Source organism: Coenobita brevimanus, chromosome 22 (genome assembly GCF_032717465.1).
Source record: "Coenobita brevimanus isolate Jiangsu-jjx chromosome 22, ASM3271746v2, whole genome shotgun sequence".
Taxonomy (NCBI): domain Eukaryota; kingdom Metazoa; phylum Arthropoda; class Malacostraca; order Decapoda; family Coenobitidae; genus Coenobita; species Coenobita brevimanus.
Genome location: NC_136975.1, coordinates 38,905,746 through 38,924,634, shown reverse-complemented (window position 1 = coordinate 38,924,634; position 18,889 = coordinate 38,905,746). Strand labels below are relative to the sequence as shown.

Sequence of the window (18,889 nt, the reverse complement as noted above, 5' to 3'; positions counted from 1 at the left end):
TTCGTTCCTCTACAAATTAATGAAACAATATTGCTGATTGGTTTCTATAAGCCAATCAGATTTCCTCTATTTATCCACTTAGTATTGCCAAGGCGAAAATGTATGATGTAGATGTAAGTTATGTATACAGTAAGTTACCTCCAGCCTCTTGTCGTTTCATAGATACCGGAGAGTATTCTCTGAAAAATAGTAATAACGTAACTAGACACCTCCTTTTCGAAGTACATTTATTGTGCATTATGGAATATGTATAAAAATTATTATTATTTTTAAATTTGGATGTGGCAACAGTGTTCTGAGGCTGAGTTGTTTACATGAACATGGCTGAGTACAGTGAAGGAACTGAGGGCAGAAGAAAATGGTTCATCCCGTTAGAGAAGACGATCTTGACAGCTCTCGTGGAACAGCATAAAGACGTGGTAGAGTCAAAGAAGAGAGACGGTGCTTCCAACAGAGAGAAAGAAAAAGTGTGGGAGGTGATAGCGTCCAAGTTTTCAGCTCATTCCTCTACCCAGCCAAGGACCAGCCGGGAGTTGAGGAGGTGCTGGGAGAATATGAAGGCAAGAGCAAAGAAAGCATTAGAGAGGTTGGTGTGAAAGTCATGTAGCAGTATTGTGCTAAGGTTGTGGTTGGTGAGGTTATGGTTGGAAGGATAATGGTAGTGACTAAAGACAGCATTACTACCAGTTACTGGTATAATAGATTAGTGAACCATTGGAATTGTCTCCCGGATGAAGTAGTCACGAGCCAGAGTGTGAACGCTTTTAAAAATTCGTATGACAAGTATGTTGAGACCGTAAAACAGAGAAGAGGCACCTTTTATGAGCACTGACTCCTATGCCTCTTAACTATCACTAAAGGTAAGCAATAGCCTGTCATCCATTTGGATGGCCAGGTATTATAATGTGGGTAGGTTAGCTGGTAGTCAGTGATAATTTTTGTGTACCCCAATAGATGCATTTGCATTGTACTGTTAACTCTTTGGTTCTAGATGCCATCAGCAGCCTCAGGCCCCATATCCCAAACAAGTTTATTTATTTTGGATGTGGATGTGATAGAAAGCATTAAAAGAAATACATTGAGGTGGTCTGGCCATGTGGAGAGGATGGAGAGTGAGAGTAATGAGAAGAGTGTATGTGAATGAGGTGGAGGCGGGGATAGGGAGAGGGAGGCCGAGGATGAGCTGGAGGGTTGGAGTGGAGAGGTATATGAGAAGGGAGTGTGAGCTAGGAGGAGGGCAGTGAAATGGTGGAGGACAGGGCAACATGGATGTCATATGTCATTCTGCACTGCTTTTGCTTTTTTTAAAGATTTGGATACCAGACACAGCCTTTTGCCTAACTGCATACAGATCCAGTAACTTCTCAAATAACGCATGGGTTATGTTCCTGAAGAGCTCGCATTATCTAAAAACACGTTATTTAAACATAATTTTCCCATAAGAAACAATGGTAATATTGGGGGTTACGTTCCTGGACTCTGGGATAGTCAACCCATTTGGGAAGTTATGCTACCGTAAATTTAAAAGCAACAATATTAATTTGAAAGAAATTCCATGTAAAAAACAAAAACAGTATATCTGGGGAGAAAGAAACAACATTTGAGCCTTAGTTGGGCTGAAGTGTTGTTTACGGTACTTCTGTTTTTGTTTTTTACATGGATTTTCTTTCAATTTTGCTTCTTTCATGGCATTGTGAAATTCCTCAACATTATTAATGCATTAGTAGGTCATAGAAACAATACAGTAAAAGCAACATTTTCATTATGGTAAGTAGGTAGTGGTAGGTGGTGGCAACCATCATCCGCTCACTTGATGTAGGGCTGCCTACTTCTTCCTTAGCCTTTATTATTCTTTTTCTGTGTCTGCCCTCCTCTCCTCCTATTTCTCCCATCTTTCCTGTCACTTCTTAATGCTTTTCTTTCCTTTACAGGTGGTTTTACATTGAGTGATAAGCCAAATGGTTTCCTGTAAGCCAAGAAACCATTTACAACGCTGGGTGGTAACCATATGACCAAGCCATACATGCTACCTACGTGTCAACAAGTGGGTTGGTGGAGGGTTAGTGCCTCTCCCCATAAAACAAATACAGTAACTCAAAGTCAAATGGCCACCCCTTACTGGAGTATGACGTCTGGCAATAAATAGATAGATAGGTCACAAATAATAACAACACACAGCATCACTTCATCTATGCATCACTCATCGTCTGCTGCTGTCTCTCCTCACCTCGCTCCCCCACCTCCCGTCCCTCCCCCTCCTCGCTCTGCTGTCCTTCCTTGCTCTGCTGTCCTGATATGTAAAGACTTAATTTATCATAATGAAACAGATACAATATACAGTAAATATGTATATTTTTTCTTCAACTGAATGAATTAAACTGTCCCCGAGACGGTCTATCAGCTCGGGACTGTCCAAGGCACGCGCAGCTAATTTGAAAACATCATTTACGAGGGACGTTCAAAAAGTTTTGGCAACAGGGTAATAAAAGCAAAATCAATAGAGATACACATTTATTGAAGTTTACACTCCTTCAACATACTGTCCTCTAAGGTTTACACACTTCTGGAGCCATGTCATCCACTTAACAAAGCGCTCCAAGTACTCAGAAACAGGTATACTCTTCAGTTCTGAATTTATCCTCCTGGCAAGGCCTTTTTCCCTATGAAAATGGGTCCCAGCAAGTTTTTCTGACAACTTAGGGAATAGCCGAAAGTCACATGGTGCTGTCCTGACCTGGCACCCTGTGACTTTTGGCTGTTCCCTAAGTTGTCAGAAAAACTTGCTGGGATCCATTTTCGAAGGGAACAGGACCTTGCCAGGAAGATAAATTCAGAACTGAAGAGTATACCTGTTTCTGAGTACTTTGAGTGCTTTGTTAAGTGGATGACACGGCTCCAGAAGTGTGTAAATCTTAGAGAAGAGTATGTTGAAGGAGTGTGAACTTCAATAAATGTGTATCTCAATTAATTTTGCTCCTATTACCCTGTTGCCAAAACTTTTTGAATGCCCCTCGTACGTGTTCGCATTAAATCGAGAAACCCTTGTTAGTTAAACATATCTCCTCAAATATTTGCTTGTGTTAAAACGAACACGTGCTGTTTAAACTCGTGTTAGTTGAGAGGTTACTGTACTAGCTACTGGTATAGGCCTATATATTTATAGTTCCATAAATTAATGTTGATTTGCAACAGAAATAGGAATTATCTGTTAGTCTGGTAGGAAAAACACATTGAGGTGGTTTGGCCATGTGGAGAGGATGGAGAGCAAGAGACTGACAAGGAGAGTGTATGTGAGTGAGGTGAAGGGGGGGGAGAGGGGGAGGCCAAGGATGAGGTGGAATGATGGAGTGGAGAGGTACCGTATGAGAAATGGGAGTGTGAGCTGGGAGCAGTGCAGTGAAATGGCAGAGGACAGGATGACATGGAAGCAATTTGTTTCTGGCCACCCTTCATGGGATTAAGGCATCAGGCAGTAGATAGATAGATAGACCATCTGTTACCAGATGCCTTAATTCCATAAGGGATGGCCAAAAACAAATCGCCTCCATATTGCCCTGTCTCCCACTATTTTGTTGCCCTCCCCCCCAGCTCACACCTCCCTCTCTCGTATACTGTAGCTCTCCAATCCATCTCTCCATCTCATCCTCAGCTTCCCCGTCCCCATCCTTGTCCCTTCATCCACCTCACTCACTTACATTCTCATCGTTAGTCTTTCTCTCTCTCCATCCTCTCCAGATGGCCAAATCACCTCAGTGTATTTCTCATAATGCTTTCTATTGCATCCACATCCACACCACAATGCTCCTTCACTTCCTCATTTGTCTGTCTCTCCATGTAACTCCACATGCTTCTCTCAGATAACTCTTTTCCATTGCTTTCACTCTTGTGTCCTTCCAACAAGGTCCAAGCTTCACGTCCATGCATTAGAGTTGGTATCACAGTAGGCTACTATCATGTAGAAACTTTTTTACATCCATGCTCACTTCTCTATTTCTTATCACTGCTTTCAAAGAACCAGCAACCATTCTTCCTTGTTGTATGCTTTCAGGCACTTTATCCTTCAAACTTCCATCTATATTCATCACACTACCCAAGTATGTAAATGCACTCGCATTTTCTATTTCCTCATCACCCAACCTCACTGTACATTCAGTGACTTCATTTCTCTCAAAGACCATAATTTTATTCTTCCTTACATTCACCATTAGATTCTGTTTCTTACACACTCTCCCAAACTCATTCGCCAAGCCTTGGAGTTCCCCTTCATGTTCACTTAATTCAGTATCATCTGCAAACAACAGATCTGGAAGTTTCCAAACGCAGCCCTCTCTCATTAGGGTTGCTCCAACATTCACTGCTCTATCTTGTACCATATCTCTTTTATAACCCCATCAGTATACAGATTGAACAGCCATGGAGGCATGACACATCCAGTTTCACTCCAACATTCAGATAGAAAAATTCATTCAGTTCACTATCCACATGCACGGCAGCCTTAGCACCCTCAAACATACTCCTCACAGCTTTTAACGTGTACTCCTTATATTCTTATTATTTTCCACATTCCTTGTCCATCCACTCTGTCATATGCTTTCATCAAGTCCATGAAGGCTGCATACAACTTCTTTGCTTTCTCTAGAAACTTTTCCACTGAAGAGCAAAAGATGAATATGGTATCTGATTACATAACCTCTACTCTTCCGAAAACCGTCCTCTTCTACAACTACTAATTCCTCAGTTATTTCCCTGTCTTTGTCAATAAGTACCCTACCATATACTTTTCTTATTACACTAAGAAGACAGATAGGAAAAATGGTGTATTGTATGTATGATAAATTTAGATCCATATCGACCTTGAAGTTTTCAATTAGACCTAAACTGTAAAAATTTTTTGACCGACTCTTACTGGCAGCTGTGGTAGAGAGCAGGTGCCAGTGAATCTGACTGAAGAAACTTTACCACTGAAACGATGAGTTTTTTATTTTTTTATTTATTTTTTTTTTAGTTTTTTATTTTTTATTTATTTTTTTTATTTTTTATTTTTTTAATGAGCATACCACAGTCTTGTGTCAAACGGTGAAGCATCTTTCTTTTGAAAAACAGGCTTGTGTCACAGCATTTATTGGTAGACTGTTAAGATGCAGTGGGATAAGTGATGAGAGAGAAGCATTGGAGGACATGTGCATCTTGCTCAAGCATAAGATTGTTATACAGTATTTATGCCGTATGTTACTTGAAGTATGTTTATGTATTGTAGTGCTACAGATGGTAGTTATGGTGTTAGAAATTAAGCATAGTCATCCTCTACCATTTCTGCATTCTTAGCCCCTTCAGTCTAGTATTACTTATTTGACCTTTTTTATTGACAGACAACTTACTAAAGTTAAAAAATATTACTTCATTTGTAGGGGACATATTTATGAACTCTTCTCTGCAAAAAAGTCCTTCGTAAAGGTGTGGTCACATGGGATATTCAAGCAGCTCTTGCTTCGAGAATTGCCATTTTCCTTGATGTGTGAACATTCTGAAGTGTTCAGGGCAGTTATTGTCGTGTCCTTTTGAACACAAAAGACTTCCAGCATTATGCAGGGTCAAATGCATGCCAATATTGTATTCTGTTATACAAATTGTAATGCTCACTTTTGTGCTGAATTATCACTGAATATCCATCCATCCATCATCCAGTCCTGTGTTGCCCCATGAGGTGCGTAGAAGCCCGGGGCTAGGCAGGTTACCCTGAGTGGCATTACGTGAGCAATAACCCCAACCACCCCCTGGATACAAACCTTCACCGGCTCGATCCAATTGGAGCACACAATTACCCACTAAACCACCAGGCGCCATAATATGGTTATATGGTTAGCACCCAGCATATTAAATGGTTTCATGGTGTACGGGGCACCATTCGGCTTTTCACTGAGTAGAAGCACCCACAGGCAGAGGGAACAGGAAAGAATGAAGGAGAGAATGGCAAAACAGGGATTGTAAAGTCACCCATAGGCAGAAGGATGAGGATAGAATGAAGTAAAGAAGGACAGAAGAAGAAGGAAGGAAAGGAGGGAGGAGAGGAAAGGGCAGACACCTGAGAGCTGCACTACATCAAGTGAGTGGATGGTAAGCCCCCCCACCTACCACAAATCGCTGAATATATTAATGTTATTACAGATGAAATATATACCTGATACTGCAATAATTTTAGAGGCAAAGGTGTAATACAGTATACAGTTGATGTTGGTCTGACCAGCATTTGTTTACAACCAAGCTGTCACTCAATTTGCGATCACTGACTTCCTTGTATTGGTATCCTGCATATCAATAACATGAAAAATAAGACTTAACAGATGAAGATACAAGTAATCCTCAGCTTATGTAATTAATTGGTTCTTGCAGCTCTTATGTAAGTCAAATTTTTATGCAAGTCCATATTTACTCTTGGTGGTTTCACAATGGAGGGAGTTAAACCAAACACACATGCCACATCACTCTGTCTCCTCTCTTCACTCTCTTAATGATGTCCACATCCTTTTCTGTCGTTATAGTTTGTTGTTTTTTGTCGCTGCTCTCACCACCACCATTACTCATCTGTTTTTGAGACATGTAGAAGGGGGTCAAAATAACGAAGTACACAATCGTGTTCCTCCTGCTACAACAATAATGCCATGCGTACTGGTAAAACAAACTGACAGATGGGAAGCGCTCAGATGCCACCTGGTGCCTGACTAATAAAGTAGGATTTGGTGTTCATTTTAAATAGGTAGAATGTGCATTTTTATATTTTTATCTTCAAAATTAGTGTTTACATAACTCAGAATTTACGTAAGCACAGGAGTACCTGTATTGGGATTTGCTTAGTCATATTCACTGCTTTATGATTTCTGGATCTTCTAAATTAAGCTTTGACCAGTTTGTGATAAATGCCCTCACACTCCCTTCCAGCAAGCAGCTCGTGAGTCAACAGACATTTTTTAGGATAGTATTCCATGTCTGTATTATAAGCATCAATATAGCCAGAACAGAAGCATCCTCATTAGCATTATCTTCACGGTTTTTATTGCTGTGCTCATGTGTATCAGTATGACTGCATAAGAGAAGACAAACAATCGTCTCAGCTACATGGCAACATTTACTTTTTTTCTTTTTTTTTCTGTGATAAAATGGCTTGTGTGACCACCCTTGACATAATCTTATTACTCATGTTATTGGCTTTTGGACTCCCATTGCTTGAAAATGTCCCTGTGTGATCACAGCTTACGTATGATTTTGTGGTGGTGGCGAGGATAAAACATACATCCTGGACTGAAAGGGTTAAAATTAGTACTGATGTGAGGAGGGCATTGCAAATCAGGGGAATTGTGTCATAGGAAATTACTAAAATAAGATGTACCAGTATGACAAAAAATTGAAGAAATTTCCATCCATCCATCCATTGCCAGACACCATGTATCCCAAACAGGGTGACCAAGGGCTTTGAGTTAATTGTTTTACAGGGAGGGGAACTAATCCTCCACCAACCCCACTTGACACGTAGGGATGCCAACAGCATCTGGTGTTCCCAGGCGGTCACCCATCCAAGTACTAACCAGATCAATCATTTGATACTTTGAGCCAGCTTTTCAAAAGCTGAAACTATGGAAATGTTACAGTACTTGTACCGTACAGTGATCCCATGGTTATAGCAGTTTTCGTTATCACTGCAAGATGAAAATCTGCACTTCTACTGTTATCGCTGATTTTTCAGCTCAAAAACATCATTAATGCACACCTGAACTGGCTTATGTCAACAGTGATGTTGAAAAATCTGTGGTATCTGATGGTTTTGAGATTATTCAGAGATGAGACCCTACTCCAGGAGTTAATCTCAGGTGGTGGAGACCACTAACTCTCCATCCCCTAGTCTTAGAACCCTGTCCCTCAAGCAAATCTCAGGTCTCTATATGGTACATTTTTCTTCCATATCGTGCCCTTTTCATCATGTTCTGTTAACCTAACCATGCCCGTGTGATTCGGATACTTACCATAACAGTATGTATGTATTTAGTGGGTCAAAATTGTTGTGGAATAGAAAATTTGGGCTTTCACTTGGGATGGCCAGTACCATCACAATAGATCCCATAGGTTCAGTGCTTTCATTATCGAGCAGTTGTGTTATCACCCACCATGCTTAATACCAATTATGCACAATAACTGAAGGATCACTGTAGTGATTATTCTTTATGTTTCATTGATTATTTTTTATGTCATTTATTTTTTATTTTTTATAATTATGATCTATGTGACTAAGTTATGACCTAGGAATGTAAGGTTAGGATCAGACACTGCCAAACTTAGAACTTTAAGAGAGAGAGAACTAGTTTTAATTTTCTTGATCATGCAACACATAACTGATACGTAACTGATCAAAAATCTACCAACACATTTTTATGCCCTGGACAACGGCAGCCAAGCATCATATTACACAAAGGGGGACTATTGCTGTTACCACTTAATTGATGATTTTTCTATGGTTTTCATTTATTAGGTGGGGGCGCTCACCATCCATTCTCTCGATGTAGTGCTGCTCTGAGGTGTCTGCACTTTCCTCTCCTCCATCCTTCTTTTTTTCCATACTTTTCTGTCTTTCTTTCCTTCATTCTTTCATCATCCTTCTGCCTACGGATGACTTTTCACTTCCTCTTCTGACTTTCTTTCCTTCATTTCTTTCCTCTTCCTTCGGCCTGTGGGTGACTCTGCACTGAGTGACAAGCCAAATGGTTTCCCGTACACAAGGAAACCATTTACTACTCTGGGTGGTAAGCATACTGTATAATCAGATTTTGTCGCCTGGTGGTTTAGTGGGTAATTACGGTGCTCCAGTCAGAATGAGCTGGTGATGGTTTATATCCAAGGGGTGGTTGGGGTTTATTGCTCTCGTAATGCCACTCAGGGATGAGTGAGGCTGGTCACTCTTATCTTAAATGTCAGGACCAACTTGCCTAGCCCCGGGCTCCTACACTTCTCATGGGGGAACATAGGATTGGATGATGAATGAATGAATGAATGTTTGTGTATTGGAAATATAATTATGTCTAAAGACTTAATTATCTTATTACAAAACCTTATCAGTCTTAATTCTGTCAGCCAACTCTTTAACCCTTTCATGATTGCATCGTGGGTAGTATAATGCTGTACTTTGAGTTACAACCCTGTGAATTTTAACCATCTAAGAGTGAGTCAGAGGAGCCAGAGTGTCAACATAATTTACCTTGTCCAGTGACAGGGCAGCACGGGACAGAGGAGAAGAGACACGATCGGTCACCTCTGCCATCACACCAGAAGTGGAAGCAGTTCTCAATGTTCTGAATCCATGTAAGTCCTGATGTAGATTCACAAGCACCTGAATGTAGAGTAGTATGCTCATGTCATAAAGAAAATAAATCCCTGATTTACATCTTAGAAGGAAAGCCAAGTAGTCTTTAAAATTACAGAAGTCCATGTTATAAAGCTTTATTTATTTGCTTACTGATATTTATTATTTATTTTTAATTGAATCCACAGGAATTTACAGAAAAATTATCTGTCATGTGTCCATTGCTACCCATAAAGCTGATATGCCAGTTTCCCTGAGTGCTGTGTATCAGTTGCAGTGTTGGTAGTACCTCCCCCCAAAAAAGAAGAGGGGCAAAGTCATCTTTTTATTTATTTATTTTATTTTTTTATGTATACAGTAATTGGTTTATGATAATTCAAATAATTTAAAAGGTAAACAGCTCATTGCATTTGTGTTTTGAGACTGTAAGGAGAGAGTATTCAGTGCATTTGTATTATGAAAACAAGCCTGAGTTATTATTGTTGTTGCCCAACCCCAGTCTGTCAGGTCAAGTAGAATAGTCGACCACAGGTAAGCAACTGATTCTGTGTTACAGCTACATACAGCACACTGTGCAGGGAACTGTCACCCCCTTTTGACAGGTAGCACCTCACCAGGGTTGGATCAGGGTCCTTCCCATGGTGAGGTGCATGGAAATATGATATTTGGCATTCGAGAGGAGGCCATAGCAACTCCATCCAGGGTGCATAGTGCCACCACATGCAGGCTCCTTGTTTGTGCCTCAAGCAGGAGTAAAAATGAGAAATGGCGGTGCTTACCATTCCCACAGTTGAGTCAAATGTAACACCAGCCAGGGCAAATTGGACCACAAAATTTTTCATACATCTCTGGTATGATGCCTACATAGTAGAGTATAGTATGTGTAAGTTACATTGAATAACCATCTCCTCTTGTCTTGTTGTTAATGCTGTTATATGGTCCAGTTCATGCAACGCTCCAGGGTAATGTTGGACCACCCACTGGGACAGACATGGACTAATACCGTAATTTTTAATTACTGCACTTAAAATACTTGAAGCTTATCAGGATTCATTCTGATGACATCTATCACATGTTTGCTTACTGACACCACTCAAAGTGATCTTGCATATAATATACAGTAAAATGTATAATTAATGACAAAATATGAAAGGAGCATACTATTGCAGCCAGGTATTCCTTCTCACCCTACTATCTCTAACCTATAACTATGGCACCATCACATACGATCCTCAATAATAGCAGCAACAAGATATAACTTATAGCAAGTGCAAGCAGCCATGATTGGTTACATTCATGGAATGTGTGCAGCTTTGCCATATTTACAGGTAAGAGATATTAGAATGGGGAGGAATTCCTGACTACAGTAGTACCATAGCTTGCAGTGCAGTATTTGAAGTTAATTCACTTCATTATTTTACAACATGGCCTTCTTTGATTTCATGAACTCTGTGAAGATTAAAAACACACACATGCAGAGATGCATGTGTGTGTGCACACCCACATGTGCATATGCGCATAAATGAACACACACACACACACACACACACACACACACACACACACACACACACACACACACACACACACACACACACACACACACACACACACACAGTTATACAGATTACCTGTTCATGTAATAAACTGAACACATCATATCTCTGATCAATATTATATTCCTAGGAAAAACAGCAATCTTCAAGGACACATGGGACCACCTTAATTTGTAGTTTTGTTCAGTTTTTCTTTACCAAAGCCATTCATGTGATACTTGAGTATTTACAAGCTTTAATGGTTTTTATTTCTTTTAAAAGGGGTGAATAGTGTTTAAAATGTTTACAATCCCCAGTGGCACCAGAGGCAGATGGATACCGTCTTGTGCACCAAAGACAGATGGACACCAACTTAGAATGCCATTTTTGGCCCGAAGTTACCCTTATCAGTGCTGATAATCCAAACCTAACCTAAATTTTTTTAACAATCCAACCTAATTTATCTTAACCTAGCCCATTTTATGCTAACCTAACCAGACATCCTAAGGTAACCTAACATCCATCCATCCATCCATCCATCATCCATTCCTACATTGCCCCATGAGGAGTGTAGGAGCCCGGGGCTAGGCAGTCGGTCCCGACTTTTAAGATGAGAGTGGCCAACCTCACTCATCCCTGAGTGGCATTACATGAGCAGTCAACCCCAACCATCCCTTGGATATAAACCTTCACCGGCTCAATCCGATTGGAGTGCAATAATTACCCGCTAAACCACCAGGTGCCAAAATTTGGTTATATGGTTACCACCCAGCATAGTAAATGGTTTCCTGGTGTTCAGGAAACCATTTGGCTTGTCACTCAGTGTAGAGTCACCCACAGGCAGAAGGAAGAGGAAAGAGTGAAGGAAAGAAAGACAGAAGAGGGAGTGTAAAGTCACCCATAGGCAGAAGGACAAGGAAAGAATGAAGGAAAGACAGAAGAGGACGGAATTGTGTCCTTGTTTATTAATTGATCCTCTTCATCCTTGAAAATGCACTTCTGTAACTCTCTATGAAGTCACTGCATCAGTTCAGAGGTAGGAAAAAAGTTTTAATACTATATGTAAGAGGTGGTCCCATGTCTTCTTGAAGATTGCCAAAGAAACTCCCAAAACTAGGTTTTTTAGAAGCAAAGTTTGCTACTACGGTATGTTTACTTTTTCCAGATTTTATGTGCTTTAACAAAAATTCTGTCATCTTGATAAGACCAGCTACACCAACTTCATACTTTCGTAGAATACACATTATTGCATACTTCTGATTCCAGATAACCAAAATCCTGAAAAAAGAGTTATTTGTGGTAGATTGTAGCTTATGCACCTTGTGATGCTAGGAGTGAGAGAGAGAAAGACAAGTTTTGGGATGAGCTGAATAAAGCGATGGGAGAAATGCCCAGGAGCTATAAAGTGATTGTAATGGACAATATGAATGGAAGAGTAGGCACTGGTCCTGAGGATGACATAATGGGTTATAATGGAATGCCAGGAGAAAATGATGATGGGAAGCAACTGAAGGATATGTGTCAGGAAAGGAGGTTGTGCATTTGTAACTCGTATTTCAAACACAAAGATCATTATAAATATACTGTACATGATACAGAGGGAACGGAGATCATGTTGAATGGAGCCTGATTGATTATGTGTTCATAGAGAGGTCAATGCTGGGAATTGTTGCTGATACGAGGGCCATGAGAGGACGATGTGGAGGTCTGTCAGATCATATGACTTTGGTATTCAAGATCAAGCTGAGAGGAGTGAGGTGGACTAGGAGAGAGAGGAGCAGTCAGGGAGAAAGACTGAAAGTCGAGAAGCTGAGGATCAAAGAAATGGCAGGTGAATACAGGACCAAAGTAGAGGAGGACTTAGAATCAGTGGATTGGAATGAAATGGGTCTGGACAGCTTTTGGAATGCATATAGGGATTGCTTAGTTAGGAATGCTAAAGTGATGTATGGTGTGGCAAGAGTAACAACAAAGAAGAAAGGTATGGCATGGTGGGATGAAGAGCTTAAGAGAGCAGTGGAGGAAAAGGGGAAGAAGTGGCTAGAGTGGTTACAGGACAGGGATGCAATTGAAATAAGAACTGAATAGATTGAGAGCAAGAAGCATGTAAAGAGACTAGTGAAGAGGAAAAAGAAGGAGGTAAATGATGACCTAGGAAGAAAAATTAATGCAAACTACAGTACTCTGAAAATAGGAAGTTATTCTGGAATGAGGTGCAGAAATATAGAAGTGATAGTGGATAGAAATGTGAAAGTGTGGAGGATGTAAGTGGTAGCTTATTAACCCATGAGGATGAAGTAAGGACCAGATGGAAAGTTTATTTTGAAAGTCTGTTGAATGGGAATAGAGAGAGCAGAGCCGCTGTAAACATGATTGGTTTTGGGGGTGTGCAGAGAAGGAATGCAGTGATTGGAAATGTGACACTCGCACAGGTGAAGAGCACAGTGAAGCGGCTGAAAATTGGGAAAGCAACTGGGGTTGAGGAGATGTATACAGAGATGATTAAGTGTAGTGGAGGGAGCAGAATGAAGTGCTTGGTGGAGATATGTAAGAAGGCATGAGTGAGTGAAATTTTCCCAGCAGAGTGAAAGAAGGCTGTGATTGTACCCCTGTACAGAAATAAAGGTGAGTGAAGTGGGTGCAAGATTTATCGTGGCATAAGTTTATTGAGTGTGGTAGGGAAGGTATATGGAAGAATTATTATTGAGAAAGTAAGACAGATGACAAGTCCTGGTGAGTGATGAACAGGGTGACTTTAGGAGTGGCAGAGGATGTGTGGATCAAATATTTGCAGTGAGACAGATAGTGGAGAAGGCTTGTGAGAAGGACTATAAGGTATTTATGGCATTCATGGATCTGGAAAAAGCATATTACAAAGTAGACAGAGAAGGATTGTGGAAGGCTTTTGCTCATGTAAGGTGTAGATGGCAAGCTATTAGGTGTAGTAAAGAGTTTTTTGATGGTAGTGAAGCATATGGAAGGGTAACTGGGCATCTAAGTGAATGGTTCATGATTGGTGTGGGTGTGCATCAAGGTTGTGTGATGTCCCCATGGTTGTTCAATATATATATGGATGGGGTGATGAGAGAAGTAAAAACACAAGTAATGAAGATGGGAATGGCGTTGGTAATGAATGGTAATGGATTGAATATCTGAAATTTGTGTATGCTGATGATGGAGTACTATTTGCAAATACCAGACAGGAGCTTGGTAGACTAGTGCAGAGTTTTGCTGATGTCTGTGAGCATCGTTCCTCGAGAGTAAATGTAGAAAAGAGTAAAGTGATGGTTATTGAGAGAGAAGGTGACTCCCAGTGCGATATTACACTGAATGGAGAGAGACTGAAACTGGTGAGAGAGTTCAAATACCTGAGTACAGTGATACAAAAGAGAGGAAAATGTGCAAAAGAAGTGGAGAGTAGAGTGGCATAGGGAAGGAAAGTAGCTGGTGCTATGAAGGCCTTGATAAGAAACAGAGGCTTGAGTGTTGCAGTTGCACGAGGCATGCACAAAGGAGTGTTAGTGCCAATGTTAACATATGGATGTGAGACTATGGTGTGGCATGAAAATGAAAAGTCAAGAATGAGAGCAGTGATGGGACTGCTGAGGAACGAATGTGGAGTACAGAGAGTGGATAGGATACGAAATAATGTGACTCGTGAAAGATTTGGAGTGAGGAAGTGTGTGGACACCAGAATCTAAGAGAGTGTACTGAGATGGTATGGTCATGTGGAGAGAATGGATAACAATAGAGTGGTGAAAAAGGTATATCTGAGTGAATTTGAAGAAGGGGGGAGGCAAAGTAGGCCAAGGAGAAGGTGGAGGGATATGGTGGATGAGTGTGTGAGGAAGAGAGGTTTGGAAGTTGTTGAGGCTAGGGAATTGACAAGAAATCGAGCTGGCTGGATGAATATTGTGAGGAGAAGCGCATGATCAGGGATTTGGCACCCCTTTTTAAAGTGTCAGTGTCCGGATTGACTCTGTCGGATACATTTATGTAAAGCTGCAGTACATGGTGAATGTTTTTGGTGTATCAGATAGAGCCAAGATTCTGGAGGGTTGAATGGTGAGTGAATGGAAGCATGGCCCATTGGATTGGGCAAATTTGGGCTCCCTGGACATTACTACTCCTCACTCTGCCGTAGGATGGGAAAGGAGGTCTGGATGATGATGATGATGATGATGATGATGATGATGATGATGAGGTGATGGCAATCATCATCCACTCCCTATTTCTTCCTTCACTTTGATTATTCTTTTTCTGTGTCTGCCCTCCTTTCTTCCTATTTCTCCCATCTGTCCTGTCACTTTTTATTGCTCTTCCTTCCTTTTCAGGTGGCTTTACATTGAGTAACAAGCCTATTGGTTTCCTGCAAGTCAGAAAACCATTTACAACGCCTGGTGGTAACCATATTACCAACCCATACATGTTGCTTATACATCAACAAGTGGGTTGGCAGAGGGTTGGTGCCCCCCCTCCATAAAACCACCAATTCAAAGACAGATGGCCACCCCATATAGGATTATGGCATCTGGCTATGTATAGATAGCTAGATTAGTACAGCACTCCAAAATCTGAAAATCTGGTTTCCAAAAGCCTTCACTTTCCAAAATAGTTTTTCATGTGATAGTGGGTTGTTGATGTCACCTGTCTTCACCTCTTCACCTCATACTTATCAATATGATTACACATTCCAAAATTTTCAATTTTGTAAAGTCTTTGAACTCTGCATTTTTTGATTTGAGAGTTTTTATTGTACATTGTACATCATTTCCTTTCATCTGTCTATCATTTGCCAGATGCCTAATCCCATAAGGGGTGGCCACAAACAAATTGCCTCCATGTCACCCTGTCCCCAGCCATCTCATTACCCTGCTCTCGGCTTAAACCCCCCCTCTTATATACTTCTCCACTCCATCTCTCCATTTCATCCTTGGCCCCCCCCTCCCTCTCCCTCCCTCCACCTCACTCACATACACTCTCCTCGTCAGTCTCTCACTCTGTTTCCTCGTTATGTGGCCAAACCACCTCAATGTGTTTCTCAACGCTTCCTGTCACATCCACATCCACACCACAACACTCCTTCAATTCCTCATTTGTCAGTCTGTCTCTCCATGTGACTGCATTCTCCACTCAAATAACTCATTTCCACTGCGCTTACTCTTGACTTTTGCCCTCCAACTAGGTCCAAGCTTCACTTCCATACTTTAGAGTTGGTATCTCAATACTGTCATGTAGTAGCTTTTTCACTTACATGCTCACTTCCCTGTTTCTTATCACTGCTTTCAAGGAACCAGCAACTTTTCTTCCTTGTTTTACCCTGTCAAGCACTTCACCCTCTAAACTTCCATCCCTAGTCATCACACTACCCAAGTACTTAAATGCACTAACATTTTCCATTTCTTCCTCATCCAACCTCACTGTACATTCACTGACTTCACATTTCTCAACGGCCCTAACTTTACTCTTCCCTTCATTCACCTTTAGATTCTGTTTCTCTCAGACTCATCCAACAAGCCTTACAGCTCCCCTTTGTCTCCAACATCCACTGCCCTACCTTGTATCTCTTTTATTACCCCATCCATATACAGATTGAACAACCATAGAGACATGACACATCCTTGTTTCAAGCCAACCTTCAAATGGAAAAATTCACACGCACTGCAGCCTTAGCATCCTCATACATACTCTTCACAGCCTTCAACAACTTCCCATCTACTCCATATATTCTTAATACTTTCCACAATCCTTGTCTTTCCACCCTGTCATAAGCCTTCTCCAAATCCATGAAGGCCACATACAACTTCTTTCCCTTCTCTTGAAACTTTTCCACTAAAGATCTAAGAATGGATATCTGATCTACACAACCTCTTCCCTTCCTAAAACCTCCCTGTTCTTCTCCAGCTAATTCCTCTATTATTTCCCTGACTCTATCAATAAGTATCCTATGATATACTTTTTCTATTTCACTAAGAAGACAAATGCCCTTATGATTACCACACACTTCTTTTTCTCCTTGTCCATTGTACAGGTGAATAATTGTACCTGACTTCCAATCCTCTGGGATTCTACTTTCCTCCCAGGCCAAAGTACACATCTTCCACATCCATTCTACTACTATCTCTCCCCCTTTCATCATTCTGTATATTGTGTTACTGTGTCGATTCATGTACCCCTTTCAGATTTTCTATAGTTTTCGGTATATGAGCAGTTTTTTTGTTTTCAGATGATGATGTTAAAGATGTTGTTGTGCCTGCTCAAGAGATGGTCCCTGACTGCATGATTCCCGAGGCAACAACAAACTCACATGTTAGAGTGGACAGCTTTCAAACAGGACAACCCTCTGCATCGGACACTAGTCAGAATATTGAACAAATGACATACTTTGAAAAGACAGCAACAGATTTAACACCGAATATTGGTCCATCACGACGAACAAGGAAGCAGAAAATGGACCAACTGTGTGATGAGGACATCCTCTTGGCACAAATGCAGATGCAGCAAGCACAGCTGTCCATAGAAAACTTGAGATTAGAAAGGAAATTATTGCAAGAGAAATACCAGCAGCAGTGTGAAGCTCATGAGTGGAAAAGAGCACAGCATGAAGCTAATTTGAATTTAGCAATGTTGCAAATTAAATTTTGGGAAAAGAAAATGGTTTATGGTGACATGGAAACTTAGAATTAGATGATAAATTATATTCCAGAATACTAAATTTGTAAATATTGTAATTAAACTAAATGTATGCATTTTTTTCAATTGAATTGTGGTATAGGAGAAACATTTTCTTTATTTGCTGTAAAGTGGAAAAATAAGTCTGGATGGTGATAGAAATCATGAATTGCAAATTATTAAACTTTGGAAATGGTAAACTTCTCAGACAGTAGGAGACAATTTTGGAAAACAGAATGAATTTGTAGAAATGAGGGTGTGGAAAAAAAAAAAAAAAAAAGTGAAAATGTGAGATACTAACAACAGGAAGTTAAGTATGGGACAGTGGAAAGAATAATTTGAAAGGCTGGTGAATGGGAATAATGAGAGAATGGTAGTAAATGTGATTGGTTTGGGTAGTGTTCAGAAAAGGAATGTGATACATACAAAAGTAATGTTGGCAGAAGTGAACAGTGCTGTGAAGAGTTTGAAGAATATGAGGGCATCAGTTGTTAAATGGTGTAAGCAGGGATGATCATATATGCAGGTAAATAATATTCTTGTATCTAACATCATTCTTGTCACCACACTATTTTATCGTGATCATTGTCATTATCATCCCAACCCATATTTCCACCTTAACAGTATGGAATGAAGCAAATTCCAGAACCTAAGAATATATCCTAGCGTAAGAGTGGGAGAACCGTCAGCCACATTCCCAGTGAAACTAGCCACACAGTCATTCACACATCATTTAGGCCGTCAGAATCGTGGTGTCTTCTCATAAGCATAACCATATTTTACACATTATTTACTAACAGATACATGTCACGCACACCTGTTGGATACCATCTAGTTATCCCACTGACAGCAAAATTTAAAATCTCGATATCAGACTCCAGTCATTTGCTTCTCCATACATATTTCATCCACCCATTTCAGTCCCTTCTTAATTCTTTGCTTAATCATATTTCATAGCTACTTCACTTTATCACATACTTATTTACCAAATCCAGTTATCTTCGTCTTAACCTACCATGTTTCCTCCTTTCTTGAGAGTCACTCATATTTATGTGATATTCCACTATTAATATCCATGCCCTACATATAACCATACCATCAAAAGACACTTCTGTCTGCCAAATTATCATCATACTTACTTATCTTTCATGAATCACTGTGTTACTTCACCCTGCATAGTCAGCAACATTCCTAAACAGTCTCATTTCTATTGCTGTTACTTAACCCCTCAGTGGCCGTGGGTTCAGAAATTTGTGGACTCCCCTGACTGTCCCTGGGACCATTTTATTAGAGTTCTAAAATTGATTTCTGTTTCTTTTGGATGATGTATGTATAT

At 40.4% G+C, this 18,889-nt stretch overlaps 1 protein-coding gene across 1 annotated transcript; it reads left to right on the top strand.

Moving 5' to 3' along the window:
* Positions 1-320: 320 nt before the first annotated feature.
* On the top strand, positions 321-17,562 carry LOC145392386 (uncharacterized). The gene is made up of 3 exons (XM_080266787.1): positions 321-586; positions 9,251-9,345; positions 17,108-17,562. The coding sequence occupies exons 1-3, from the start codon at positions 321-323 to the stop codon at positions 17,560-17,562; spliced, it is 816 nt and encodes a 271-aa protein (XP_080122913.1).
* Positions 17,563-18,889: the final 1,327 nt, after the last annotated feature.